This window comes from Phyllobates terribilis, unplaced genomic scaffold, assembly GCF_046119375.1.
Source record: "Phyllobates terribilis strain yellow unplaced genomic scaffold, ASM4611937v1 Scaffold_1__5_contigs__length_1240528914, whole genome shotgun sequence".
Classification (NCBI taxonomy): domain Eukaryota; kingdom Metazoa; phylum Chordata; class Amphibia; order Anura; family Dendrobatidae; genus Phyllobates; species Phyllobates terribilis.
The window spans coordinates 5,130,746-5,146,381 of NW_027362761.1; the positions used below are offsets into that span (position 1 = coordinate 5,130,746).

General features: G+C 45.6%; 1 protein-coding gene across 1 annotated transcript in view; it reads left to right on the forward strand.

Annotated features, from left to right (window-relative positions):
- The window catches only part of PTPRS (protein tyrosine phosphatase receptor type S), a 600,332-nt gene that overhangs the window by 265,816 nt on the left and 318,880 nt on the right, over window positions 1-15,636 (forward strand). The window contains exons 4-5 of the mRNA XM_073652674.1: window positions 5,074-5,215; window positions 11,329-11,517. Coding sequence (XP_073508775.1) covers window positions 5,074-5,215; window positions 11,329-11,517 — 331 coding nt within the window. The remainder of the gene's footprint in view (window positions 1-5,073; window positions 5,216-11,328; window positions 11,518-15,636) is intronic.

A 15,636-nucleotide genomic window follows, 5' to 3' on the forward strand; every position in this document is an offset into this window, starting at 1 on the left:
ATATGTATGTATGTATGTATGTATGTGTGTGTGTATATATACAGTGCCTACAAGTAGTATTCAACCCCCTGCAGATTTAGCTGGTTGACACATGCGGAATTAACTTGGCATTGTGACATTTGTACTGTAGATCAGCCTGGAAGTGGGAAATGCACTGCAGCAAATTTTTTTTTTTTTAAAACGTTAAAAGTTAATTCAGAGTGTCATTTATTATTCAACCCCTCAAACCACAAGAATTCTGTTTGGTCCCCCTAAAGTATTAAGAAGTAGTTCAGGCACCAAGAATAATGAGCTTCACATGTGTGGATTAAAGATCTCTTTTGCCTGCCTTTTCTGACTATTTAAGACCCTCCCCAAACTTGTGAACAGCACTCAGACATGGTCAACATGGGAAAGACAAAGGAGCATTCCAAGGCCATCAGAGACAAGATCGTGGAGGGTCACAAGGCTGGCAAGGGGTACAAAACTCTTTCCAAGGAGTTGGGCCTACCTGTCTCCACTGTTGGGAGCATCATCCGTAAGTGGAAGGCTTATGGAACTACTGTTAGCCTTCCACGGCCTGGACAGCCTTTGAAAGTGTCCTCCCGTGCCGAGGCCAGGCTTGTCCGAAGAGTCAAGGCTAACCCAAGGACAACAAGGAAGGAGCTCCGGGAAGATCTCATGGCAGTGGGGACATTGGTTTCAGTCAATACCATAAGTAACGTACTCCACCGCAATGGTCTCCGTTCCAGACGAGCCCGTAAGGTACCTTTACTTTCAAAGCGTCATGTCAAGGCTCGTCTACAGTTTGCTCATGATCACTTGGAGGACTCTGAGACAGACTGGTTCAAGGTTCTATGGTCTGATGAGACCAAGATCGAGATCTTTGGTGCCAACCACACACGTGACGTTTGGAGACTGGATGGCACTGCATACGACCCCAAGAATACCATCCCTACAGTCAAGCATGGTGGTGGCAGCATCATGCTGTGGGGCTGTTTCTCAGCCAAGGGGCCTGGCCATCTGGTCCGCATCCATGGGAAGATGGATAGCACGGCCTACCTGGAGATTTTGGCCAAGAACCTCCGCTCCTCCATCAAGGATCTTAAGATGGGTCGTAATTTCATCTTCCAACAAGACAACGACCCAAAGCACACAGCCAAGAAAACCAAGGCCTGGTTCAAGAGGGAAAAAGTCAAGGTGTTGGAGTGGCCTAGTCAGTCTCCTGACCTTAACCCAATTGAAAACTTGTGGAAGGAGCTCAAGAATAAAGTCCACATGAGACACCCAAAGAACCTAGATAACTTGGAGAAGATCTGCATGGAGGAGTGGGCCAAGATAACTCCACAGACCTGTTCAGGTCTTATAAAAGACGATTATTAGCTGTAATTGCAAACAAGGGTTATTCCACAAAATATTAAACATAGGGGTTGAATAATAATTGACCCACACTTTTATGTTTAAAATGTAATAAAATTCAACTGAGCAACATAACTTTTTGGTTTGTAAGATTTATGCTTCTGTTCATAAAACCTACTCTCGTTTGCAGTTTGAAGGCTCTAACTTATTTGCATCTTATCAAACCAGCTAAATCTGCAGGGGGTTGAATACTACTTGTAGGCACTGTGTGTGTGTATATATATATATATATATATATATATATATATATATATATATATATATATTACTCACCACATATCCTGGCTCCCTGTCCACCTCCATCCCCTCGTCCAGTTTGGCGCACAGTAGATGTCAAGCGGCGCTATGACTTAAAGGGGTATTCCCATCTCCAAGAACACTAGCAGCTGGCTAACTAGCTGACTTGATCAGTGGACGTAACTATGGATACCTAAGGTCCTGCGATGCCTGCACATGAGGAAAGAGAGATAGCGAATCAGAAATACTATACTACATTTCTAATTGGAGGTATTTGCTAATATTATTATTACTACACCTACTACATATTGGGATATGATCTTAGAGATGGGAATACCCATTTAACTGCACCTCACTAACTATCCTCCACTAAGCGGCACCGGCCTCCACCAGGCCACGGTCCAGAAGTACCCTGCGGTCCGCCAGAGGAAGGGGCGAAGCAGCAAGTTCATGGCTCTCTGCCCCACTGCATCTGTTAATAGTATCGACGTCCTGAGGAATCCAATACTGTTAATAATTTTGCAGGTGGATGTGGCCCACAGCTGGACTGGTTCATCTAGCATTTGCATTTGCCATATTTCCTGATGGCCAGTCCAGCCCTGCTACTGCTATTCGGAATTATATCTATTTATCTTAAAATAATGACAGTCATTAATGTTCATTAGGAGTTCTTTCTTTGTCCATCCCTCTTGGAATAAAGGAACCAGTAGTTGCTTAATAACCTACCATACTCTGCTGCGCTACACTGAATCAGATTTATCATGGTTTTCATTGCAACTCCAGCCTTTAGACTCAGATATACCTAAGCCAATTCTTTAGACTTGCTAGCTTCAAATGTCTTTTTACTTTTTAAGTTTACTTAACAAGCAAACCTAAACAGTGAATTTTTGGGGGACCCTGTGTATGGGACCATCAAAAATGCGCACAGGTGGTCTCGCGTGCGTCCTAAAAATTTGTTCACAAAAGGGTCTTAAGTCCTACCAATCATGCACTTATCACCTATTCTGTATAGTTGGTAATAAGTGCATTTGTTGTAAAACCCCTTTAACTGTATAAAGATGACTCTAGAACATCTTTTCATTGGAATGGTAGAGGCATAGTGATAAAACCAATGAATTCATACTCCGTCCCACTCTGACAGCAGAAATCAGAGATATCAATGATCTACAGTGGGTACGGAAAGTATTCAGACCCCTTTAAATATTTCACTCTTTCTTTCATTGAAGCCATTTTGTAAATTCTAAAAAGTTCATTTTTTTTCTTATTAAAGTACACTCTGCACCCCATTTTGACTGAAAAAAAAAACAGAAATGTAGAAATTTTTGCAAATTTATTAAAAAAGAAAAACTGAAATATCACATGGTCATAAGTATTCAGACCCTTTGCTCAGTATCGAGTAGAAGCACCCTTTTGAGCTAGTACAGCCATGAGTCTTCTTGGGAATGATGCAACAAGTTTTTCACACCTAGATTTGGGGATCCTCTGTCATTCTTCCTTGCAGATCCTCTCCAGTTCCGTCAGGTTGGATGGTGAACATTGGTGAACAGTTGTTTTCAGGTCTCTCCAGAGATGCTTAATTGGGTTTAGGTCAGGGCTCTGGCTGGGCCAGTCATGAATGGTCACAGAGTTGTTCTGAAGCCACTCCTTTGTTATTTTAGCTGTGTGCTTAGGGTTATTGTCTTGTTGGAAGGTGAACCTTCGGCCAAGTCTGAGGTCCACAGCACTCTGGAAGAGGTTTTCATCCACAATATCTCTGTACTTGGCCACATTCATGTTTCCTTAAATTGCAACCAGTTGTCCTGTCCCTGAAGCTGAAAAACACCCCCACAGCATGATGCTGCCACCACCATGTTTCACTGTTGGGATTGTATTGGGCAGGTGATGAGCAGTGCCTGGTTTTCTCCACACATACCGCTTAGAATTATCACCAAAAAGTTCTATCTTCGTCTCATCAGACCAGAGAATCTTATTTATCATAGTCTGGGAGTCCTTCATGTGTTTTTGAGCAAACTCTATGCTTTCATATGTTTTGCACTGAGGAGAAGCTTCGATCGGGCCACTCTGCCATAATAGCCCAACTGGTGGAAGGCTGCAGTGATAGTTGACTTTCTGGAACTTTCTCCCATCTCCCTACTGCATCTCTGGAGCTCAGCCACAGTGATCTTCTCCCACGATTGCTCAGTTTGGCTGGATGGCCAGGTCTAGGAAGACTTCTGGTGGTCCCGAACGTCTTCCATTTAAGGTTTATGGAGCTCACTTTGCTCTTAGGAACCTTGAGTAATGCAGAAATTCTTTTGTAACCTTGGCCAGATCTGTGCCTTGCCACAATTCTGTCTCTGAGCTCATTGGGCAGTTCCTTTGAGCTCATGGTTCTCATTTGGTCTGACATGCACTGTGAGCTGTGAGGTCTTATATAGACAGGTGTATGCGTTTCCAAATCAAGTCCTATCAGTTTAATTAAACACAGCTGGACTCCAATGAAGGAGTAAAACCATCTCAAGGAGGATCACATGGAAATGGACAGCATGTGACTTAAATATGAGTGTCTGAGCAAAGGGTCTGAATATTTATGACCATTAGATATTTCAGTTTTTCTTTTTTAATAAATTTGCAAACATTTCTACATTTCTGTTTTTTTTCAGTCAAGATGGGGTGCAGAGTGTACTTTAATGAGGAAAAAAATGAACTTTTCAGAATTTACCAAATGGCTTCAATGAAAGAAAGAGTGAAAAATGTAAAGGGGTCTGAATACTTTCCGTAACCACTGTATATCCTGGAATCCCATCTGCAACATTATTAATCTGATCGTGACATACAGGGGCTGAGACACAATTGATCCATTATTGCATATTAACCCGCAATTAAAAATGCATGCAACAAAAAGTATTCAGTATATAAAAAAAATTTAACTTTTTTCTTTGCTGTTTTTTGTAACAGATTTGTTGCGGAGATTTCAGTGAATGTCCTAATCATCTGAATAGGGCTTGCAGTTATTAATTTCAGTAGCACACTTTTCTGCCCATATACTAGGGCTACACAGTGACGTGTCACGCAACATCAATTCTCAGAAAAGTTGCCCACCAAAAACATCTGTGTAATTGACCGCGACTTGCTGTCATACGACCATTTTAGAGCTGTGATTCTGTTGTAAATAAAATAGCCAGGTTGAAAATGAGTCGCATGTCATGTGCGACTTGCGACCAGCGACAGGGCATTCAACACATTTGAAAACATATGCGACTCTGTTACAGTAAGTCTTAGGTAACAATGCGACACTATAGCAAATACATCCAATGTTGCAATGTGTCACTGCGATTTCATGTCGCCGTTTAGCCCTAGCCTACATTTGTCACTTGTGAAAATTAAAAGAAATGTCTGTTATACTTGATTTCTTTAAATATTTTTGTCTTCTGATAACACATGTTTTTACTCCCCCAGACAATAGAGTTTGATGAGGGAGCTGGTGCAGTTCTACGTATTCAGCCTCTGCGCACGCCACGGGATGAAAATGTGTATGAATGTGTTGCTCAGAACATTCTGGGTGAATCTACAGTCAGTGCCAAACTTACTGTCTTGAGAGGTACAAGAACAATTTACGACTGATGCATTTATTTTCTGACTTTCTCAGTACAGCAGTATTGTAACAGAATTGGTGAATATTGATGTGGATCTCTTCATTGGAAGATATATAACAAATGAGACAGTTACATAAGGCTCTGTCACATGTCTAGTAGTTACCGTATTTTTCGGACCATAAGATGCACCTTGGTTTTAGAGGGAAAAATAGAAATGGTATGCATGGCACTCCTGATCCCCATCCTGGTATGCATGGCACCCCTGATCCCCATCCTGGTATGCATGGCACCCCTGATCCCCATCCTGGTATGCATGGCACCCCTGATCCCCATCCTGGTATGCATGGCACCCCTGATCCCCATCCTGGTATGCATGGCACCCCTGATCCCCATCCTGGTATGCATGGCACCCCTGATCCCCCATCCTGGTATGCATGGCACCCCTGATCCCCCATCCTGGTATGCATGACACCCCTGATCCCCCATCCTGGTATGCATGGCACCCCTGATCCCCCATCCTGGTATGCATGGCACCCCTGATCCCCCATCCTGGTATGCATGGCACCCCTGATCCCCCATCCTGGTATGCATGGCACCCCTGATCCCCCATCCTGGTATGCATGGCACCCCTGATTCCCATCCTGATATGCATGGCACCCAAATCTACCATCCTGGTATGCATGGCACCCCTGATCCCCATCCTGGTATGCATGGCACCCCTCATTCCCATCCTGGTATGCATGGCACCCCTCATCCCTATCCTGGTATGCATGGCACCCTTGATCCCTATCCTGGTATCCATGGAAGCCCTCATTCCCATCCTGGTATGCATGGCACCCAAATGTACCATCTTGGTATGCATGGCATCCCTGATCCCCATCCTGGTATGCATGGCACCCCTGATCCCCACCCTGGTATGCATGGCACCCATCATTCCCATCCTGGCATGCATGGCACCCTTGATCCCCATTCTAGTATGCATGGCACCCCTTATCCCCATCCTGGTGTGCATGGCACCCCTCATTCCCATCCTGGTATGCATGGCACCCTTGATCCCCATCCTGGTATGCATGGCACCCTTGATCCCTATCCTGGTATCCATGGAAGCCCTCATTCCCATCCTGGTATGCATGGCACCCAAATGTACCATCTTGGTATGCATGGCATCCCTGATCCCCACCCTGGTATGCATGGCACCCCTGATCCCCACCCTGGTATGCATGGCACCCCTCATTCCCATCCTGGCATGCATGGCACCCTTGATCCCCATTCTAGTATGCATGGCACCCCTTATCCCCATCCTGGTGTGCATGGCACCGCCATGCACCCTCACACTGTGACATGCTGTGCCGGAAGTGTCACTGCTCCCCACGCCAGGACTGTTTGTGGGGAGCAGTGACCATTCATTCTCCCTAATAGCGCTCACACTGTACCCGCAGCGCGGCTTCTGCAGTCGCCGGGGTTCTGTGTGCCCGCTATTACAGTGCATGAATATTCACTACAACCCATGGGAGTGGGTTGAAGTGAATATTCATGGACTTTAATAGCGGGCACACTGACCGCCAGCCGCTGCAGGAGCCGCGCTGCGGGTACAGTGTGAGCGCTATTGAGGGAAATGAATATTCACTGCTCTCCACGTCCATGGGCGTGGGGAGCAGTGAATATTCATTTTCTTTAGTAGCGGGTACAGTGTAGGCTGCAGCAGGCGGCTCCTGCCTCCTGTGCCCGCTCCTCCGCCACTGGCGCTCCCCCACAACCCCCCAAAAAAAAGAAATAGTTATGACACTTGGAAGAAGGGGAGGAAAATTGCCATAAAGGGGTTAATGACACATTTTCATGGATGGTTGATATACAGAGCTATTTTTTCAATGAATTGTGGCGCCATTCCAGAGCCTTTATTTTGTCTAGACAGAAACACAATAAGCCATATTTAGGAATTCCGTCTAATTCCTAAAGTGTGCACACTTAAAGGGAACCTGTCAGTACCCCCGTGCCCCCAGAAGCACCAGCAGTTGTCTGCATATGTAAATACCCTGCCTAACAGTCCCTGTATTACATTATACAAACAGATCTTTAGAAAAAAGTATTTCTAAAGTCTGTTTATGATATGAGGAAGATTTTCCTTTTCATCAAATATAATGATGACACTTTTAATATGGAAACAAACTCAAAGGGGTTGTGCCACAAACAAAGTACATTTTAATTAATAGATCTTAGAATAAAGTCCTCCATACAGAATAATGGGCCACCTCATATCATCCATACAGAATAATGGGCCACTTCATAGTTCTCCATTCAGTATAATGGGCCCCACGTAGTCCGCTATATAGTATAATGGACCACCTCATAGTCCTCCATACAGTAAAATGGGCCCCACATAGTCCTCCATGCAGTAAAATGGGCCCCACATAGTGTTCCATACAGTATAAAGGTCCCACATAGTCTTCCATAAAGTATAAAGCCCCACATAGTCCTCCATTATGTATAATGGCCCCATATAGTCCTCCATACACTATAATGGGCCCCACATAGTCCTCCGTACAGTATAATGGGCCCCACATAGTCCTCCGTACAGTATAATGGTCCCACATAGGCCTCATAGTCCTGCATACAGTATAATGGCTCCACATGGTCCTCCATACAGTATAATGGCCACACATAGTCCTCCGTACAGTATAATTGTCCCACATAGTCCCCCGTACAGTATAATTGTCCCACATAGTTCTCCGTACAGTATAATGGCCCCACATAGTTCTCCGTATAATGGCCCCACATAGTTCTCCGTATAATGGCCCCACATAGTTCTCCGTATAATGGCCCCACATAGTTCTCCGTATAATGGCCCCACATAGTTGTCCGTACAGTATAATGGCCCCACATTGTCGTCCGTACAGTATAATGGCCCCACATAGTCCTCCGTACAGTATAATGGTCCCACATAGTCCTCCGTACAGTATAATGGCCCCACATAGTCCTCCGTACAGTATAATGGCCCCACATAGTCCTCCGTACAGTATAATAGCCCCACATGGTCCTCCGTACAGTATAATGGCCCCACATGGTCCTCCGTACAGTATAATGGCCCCACATGGTCCTCCGTACAGTATAATGGCCCCACATGGTCATCCGTACAGTATAATGGCCCCACATGGTCCTCCGTACAGTATAATGGCCCCACATGGTCCTCCATACAGAATAATGGCCCCACATGGTCCTCCATACAGTATAATGGGCCCTCATAGTCCTCCATACAGTATAATGGGCCCCTCATAGTCCTCCATACAGTATAATGGCTCCACATACTCCTCCATACAGTATAATGGGCCCCACATAGTTCTCCATGCGTATAATGGGCCCCACTTAGTGTTCCATACAGTATAATGGGCCCCACAGTCCTCCATACAGTATAATGGGCCCTCATAGTCCTCCGTACAGTATAATGGGCCCCACATGGTCCTCCGTACAGTATAATGGGCCCCACATAGTCCTCCGTACAGTATAATGGGCCCCACATAGTCCTCCGTACAGTAAAATGGTCCCACATAGGCCTCATAGTCCTGCATACAGTATAATGGCTCCACATGGTCCTCCATACAGTATAATGGCCACACATAGTCCTCCGTACAGTATAATGGCCCCACATAGTCCCCCGTACAGTATAATGGCCCCACATAGTCCTCCGTACAGTATAATGGCCCCACATAGTTCTCCGTATAATGGCCCCACATAGTTCTCCGTATAATGGCCCCACATAGTTCTCCGTATAATGGCCCCACATAGTTCTCCGTATAATGGCCCCACATAGTTGTCCGTACAGTATAATGGCCCCACATAGTTCTCCGTATAATGGCCCCACATAGTTCTCCGTATAATGGCCCCACATAGTTCTCCGTATAATGGCCCCACATAGTTCTCCGTATAATGGGCCCCACATAGTTCTCCGTACAGTATAATGGCCCCACATAGTCCTCCGTACAGTATAATGGCCCCACATAGTCCTCCGTACAGTATAATGGCCCCACATAGTCCTCCGTACAGTATAATGGCCCCACATGGTCCTCCGTACAGTATAGTGGCCCCACATGGTCCTCCGTACAGGATAATTGGCCCCACATGGTCCTCCATACAGTATAATGGCCCCACATGGTCCTCCATACAGTATAATGGCCCCACATAGTTCTCCGTATAATGGCCCCACATAGTTCTCCGTATAATGGCCCCACATAGTTCTCCGTACAGTATAATTGCCCCACATGGTCCTCCGTACAGTATAATGGGCCCACATGGTCCTCCGTACAGAATAATGGGCCCACATGGTCCTCCATACAGTACAATGGCCCCACATAGTTCTCCGTATAATGGCCCCACATAGTTCTCCGTACAGTATAATGGCCCCACATGGTCCTCCGTACAGTATAATGGCCCCACATGGTCCTCCATACAGTATAATGGCCCCACATGGTCCTCCATACAGTATAATGGCCCCACATAGTTCTCCGTATAATGGCCCCACATAGTTCTCCGTATAATGGCCCCACATAGTCCTCCGTACAGTATAATGGCCCCACATGGTCCTCCGTACAGTATAATGGCCCCACATGGTCCTCCGTACAGTATAATGGCCCCACATGGTCCTCCGTACAGAATAATGGGCCCCACCATAGTCCTCCATGCAGAATAATGGGCCCCACATAGTCCTCCGTACAGTATAATGGCCCCACATGGTCCTCCGTACAGTATAATGGCCCCACATGGTCCTCCGTACAGTATAATAGCCCCACATGGTCCTCCGTACAGTATAATGGCCCCACATAGTCCTCCGTACAGTATAATGGCCCCACATGGTCCTCCGTACAGTATAATGGCCCCACATAGTCCTCCATACAGTATAATGGCCCCACATGGTCCTCCGTACAGTATAATGGCCCCACATGGTCCTCCGTACAGTATAATGGCCCCACATGGTCCTCCGTACAGTATAATGGCCCCACATAGTCCTCCGTACAGGATAATGGGCCCCACATAGTCCTCCGTACAGTATAATGGCCCCACATAGTCCTCCGTACAGTATAATGGCCCCACATAGTCCTCCGTACAGTATAATGGCCCCACATGGTCCTCCGTACAGTATAATGGCCCCACATAGTCCTCCGTACAGTATAATGGCCCCACATGGTCCTCCGTACAGTATAATGGCCCCACATGGTCCTCCATACAGTATAATGGCCCCACATGGTCCTCCATACAGTATAATGGCCCCACATAGTCCTCCGTACAGTATAATGGGCCCCACATGGTCCTCCGTACAGTATAATGGCCCCACATGGTCCTCCGTACAGTATAATGGCCCCACATAGTCCTCCGTACAGTATAATGGGTCCCACATAGTCCTCCGTACAGTATAATGGGCCCCACATAGTCCTCCGTACAGTATAATGGGCCCCACATAGTCCTCCGTACAGTATAATGGCCCCACATGGTCCTCCGTACAGTATAATGGGCCCCACATGGTCCTCCGTACAGTATAATGGCCCCACGTGGTCCTCCTTACAGTATAATGGCCCCACGTGGTCCTCCGTACAGTATAATGGCCCCACATGGTCCTCCATACAGTATAATGGCCCCACATAGTCCTCCGTACAGTATAATGGGCCCCACATAGTCCTCCGTACAGTATAATGGCCCCACATGGTCCTCCGTACAGTATAATGGGCCCCACATGGTCCTCCGTACAGTATAATGGCCCCACATAGTCCTCCGTACAGTATAATGGGCCCCACATAGTCCTCCGTACAGTATAATGGCCCCACATGGTCCTCCGTACAGTATAATGGGCCCCACATGGTCCTCCGTACAGTATAATGGCCCCACATAGTCCTCCGTACAGTATAATGGCCCCACGTGGTCCTCCGTACAGTATAATGGCCCCACGTGGTCCTCCGTACAGTATAATGGCCCCACATGGTCCTCCATACAGTATAATGGCCCCACATAGTCCTCCTTACAGTATAAATTTTTTCCTGCTACACTATTCCTGGGGTTTTGTATAAATGTCATCTTTGTGCTAGTAATCTAATATCGACTGATTTTATCAGTGTTGAATTCTCTTTTTACACAGAGGACCAGCTGCCCCCTGGCTTTCCAAACATTGACATGGGTCCACAACTCAAGGTTGTAGAACGTACAAGAACAGCTACCATGTTATGTGCAGCCAGTGGAAACCCAGATCCTGAAATAACCTGGTTCAAAGACTTTCTCCCAGTAGATCCAGTAGCTAGTAGTGGAAGAATCAAGCAGCTAAGATCAGGTAAGAGGAGGAATAATACTGCTAATGCACAGTATGACTGCCAGTGTTGGATTTGAAACAATGCACGTCTGTCTGTCTGTCCAAAGTCTGTGAGATATAGAAAGGAAAATATAAGCTCAGAGAGAGTAATGACGTGGATGAATAGACTACCTTATTAATAGGTCCATCTATAAACCAGATGAGTCCCAAATAAGAATAGGGGAATCAAGCTTAATATAAATCCTACAAAAAAAACCCTATTTATTACTAATATGCAAAGTAACACATTGATGTAAGTCATAAATATCATTTACTGGGAAAAAGACCTAGCACAATGATGAAAATCAAATAAAATCGGAAGAAAGAGGCTGATGTAAAACAAAGCCATGATCATAGATAATATAGAAGGTAAATATCAAATAAAACCACTAGATGGCACAGGAAGATAAAAAGGGATACAGAAAGAAATGGCCAAAATGTAATGATAGCAACAAGCAGTCAAGATGAAATAAATAGGCCAAAATATGATGACATACAAAAGTATTTCATGAATTCCAACCACCCATTCTGGTAGTAATGGTAAGTACACCAGCCTCCACCTCAAACCCTTTATTAATTGGGGCTACATGTAGTGCTGTGATTTTTATTCTTCTATCTTCAGAACTTAGGTGATAGTTGTGTTTATCGGCTGTATGTCCTTTCAATATTCTTTATAGGTTGATTTAGTTAATTCAAATAAAACAGACAATATATCATAGAATAAAAATATAGCAATGTTGTTGCTGTCAGCAATTGCATTTTGTGACATCGCACTCCAGTAATACCTAGTGCTGAATTTAGTGATAATGTAGTGCTCAATTATACGTCAGTGATTTTCCAGGGTGTAGTATTCTACAATGATCCATCCCAAAATCCTGGCTTATTAGAGCTTAAAGCCACATTCACACTGGCATAGGAAGAGCTGATTTACATAAGTGAAACTGACTGCATTTCACTGGTGAAAGACTTGTAATGATCTTATTAAATTGGAGTCAACTAGAGACAATCAGTGAGTTTTAGATTACTAAAATCCATAGCATGGTTATAGATCCTCTGCAGAACTCTCCACCTGTAATATATGTACCGCACTGCTGTCTACCTGTACTACATATACCATTCTGCTTTCTACCGGTATTACATGTACTGTACTGCTCTCAATATGTACAACATGTGCCTTGCTTATCTGTAACTGTACTACATGTACCGTACTGCTCTCTACTTGTAAAACTTATACCGTACTGCTCTCTTCCGCTATTACATGTACTGTACTAATCTCTATATGAACTACATGTGCCATTCTGATCTGTAACTGTAGTACATGTACCGTACTGCTCTCTACCTGTACAACATATACCATACTGCTCTCTACCTCTGGAAAAAAAATGCAGCTTTGGAAACCCCATAAAATAAAGAAATGTATTTAAACAGATTAAAAAACATGAGAAATATAAGCATAATCGTCACAGCCCCAGGTGGGTAGAGAGCTGGGCAGACACGTTTCAGACTGTCCGATCCTTAATCATTGCTATCTAAAATGCCCACAGGTCGCTATTATATAGAGCTTCCTGTCGAGAACATCTGACAAGTTTATGCCAATCAAATCACAGGTAAGTACATCCAATAAAAACACATAGCTAAAAAAGTCAGAAACGGGATAACCAAACTAAAAAAGAGTACACACATGGTTATAATGTCCATTAGTAAAGCAAGGCAATCACGTATAATAACCGGCTAATATGGAGTAGTTCTACATAGTGATATATGAGGTCATGTTTCACGTTCATACCAAGTGGTGTCCGTGTCTGGAGCAGGAAACTCCACCAGGTTTCCCGATTGAGGAGCTTTCTATGATGATCACCTCCTCTATGAGGTTTGTATACCTTCTCGATTCCTATCACCCTACACGGAGTGGTATCGCCATCATGATATAATGAGAACTGTTTAGAAGCCGCTGAGCATTTAAAGATTAATCTGATAGATGTCTCCTGATGCTAATTTTTAGGGCACCTGTCGTACAGCCAACATATTGAGCAAACCGGTAAGCAAATATAGAACGTATGAGGAATTGCAATTACTGAAGTTCTTAATTTTCTATGTTTTATTAGTTGTAGTGGATATAAATTGATTAGTATTCACTATATGTCTGCAACATCTGCAGGTTTTATGGCCACATTTAAAAAAAACCGCTGTGTGTAGCCAGGTCTTTGTATGTATATGACTTTCATTCAGGTGTAAGCTTGGAGACAGAATGCTCCCTAAGGTAGAAGCTCTTGTGGCCGTAAAATGGACGGGATGTGTGAGAATAGGTTTTAATTTCTCATCTTGTAGTAGCATAGGAAGATATTTATTTCTAAGTTGTTTCATTTCTGCAAATAGTGGACTGTAATCACTATATGTCTGCAACACGTGCAGGTTTTATGGCCACATTTAACCCCTTTCTGGCCAGGGCCTACTAATACGTATCTGCACCCTGGGCCTTATGGGCCTGATACGTATTAGTACACCCTATCTTTAATGTTGCACCGCGACTTCGGTCGCGGTGATCGCATTAAATTTCTGGCGCCATCTTACCTCAGGGTAGATGGCGCCGTCATCCCGGGGGGTGCCCCCGCACCTCCGATCGCTGTGATTGGCTGTTCAATTCTGAACTGTCAATCACAACATTTCTCACAGTTTCAGAAAACAGTGAGAAAACTGTTTTTAGAAACAGTGATGTGCAGCCTAGGATCGATGCTCCTAAGAGCACCGATCCTAGGCTGTTGCTAGGAGACCCCAGCCCTGGCCCCAACCCACTATGATCGGTGCGATCGCCGACCACATTGATCGTGCCGATCATCACGCTACCGCGCAATAGCAGGGCGGTCACGGGGCGGTGACCGGCTTGTGACCTGCCTGTCACCACCCCATGACCACCTGTGAAGTCAGCAGAGCCCCCAGCCAGCTCTGATTGGTGCGATCGATGATGACATCGATCGCTCCAATCAGAGAACCTGAACACAGGTGACAGGGCGGTCACAGGGCGGTGACTGGCTTGTGATCTGCCTGTGACCCCCTGTGGTGCGTGCCCAGGCCCAAGCCATCTCTGATTGGTGCGATCGATGTAATCATTGATCGCACCAATCACAGTACCTGACCGGGTGGTTACCGGCCTGTGACCTGGCTGTCACCACCCTATCACCCCCCCTGTGACCGCCCTGCAGATCCTTGGTGAGGCTTTCTACAGAGCGGTCACGTCTGATCCACTCTGTTGCTGGGCCTTGAAGTGCCACAGAATCTTCTGTGACACCACAAGACCTTTTTCTCATCTGCTCCAGTCGCTGCTGCTCTGGCGTCCTGCTGCGGTCTCCTGGGTCTTGGGTCTCCTGCTTCGTGTCCTGCTGCGGTCTCCTGTGTCCTTCTGCTGCGGTTCCTGCTCCAGAGCCTCATCCAGAACCTGCTGCTGATCGTGCTGCTGAAAGAAGAACAGAGAAGATTTTGTTAAGTCCATCTCTATTCTCTCCTCATTCACCCCAATCCCCCTCCCCCCAGTTTTTTTTTTTTTACGTGCGTCCTGCAGCGGCCGAGCACTGACCAGTGACTACGTCACTGATTAACGTCTGTGCTCGCTGCTTTTCAGGATTTTTTTTGTCCCTGTCAATTCTTTCTCCCCTCCTCCTCCTCACTTTACACCACCTCCGTGTGTGCATCCAGCAGCCTCCGAGAGTTGATCGGTGACACAAATCACCAATCAGCACTCGCGCTCGCTACTTTACCCTTTTTTTTTCAAGTAACAGTTTTTCTTTTCTAGAGGGCGGTCATGCTGTCTGATTGTGCACTGTGCTGGGCCTTGCGGTGCCACAGAAGCCTGTGACACCACAATCGCAGATCCTGCTCCAGAAGACATCTTACAGAACACATCTTACAGAAGACATCTGAAAGGTGACAACTGTAAGTAGGATTTTTTGATCCGTCCTCATCCCACCCCAATCCCCCTCTCTCCCCTCTCCCCACCCCCCCCTTCCCATCCCCCTTCCCATCCCCCTTTCTCCCACCAAGTGCCGATCATTACTTGATCAGTACTTGATCGCTCGACTTTTGTCGTTTTTTTTTCCCGTGCTTTCT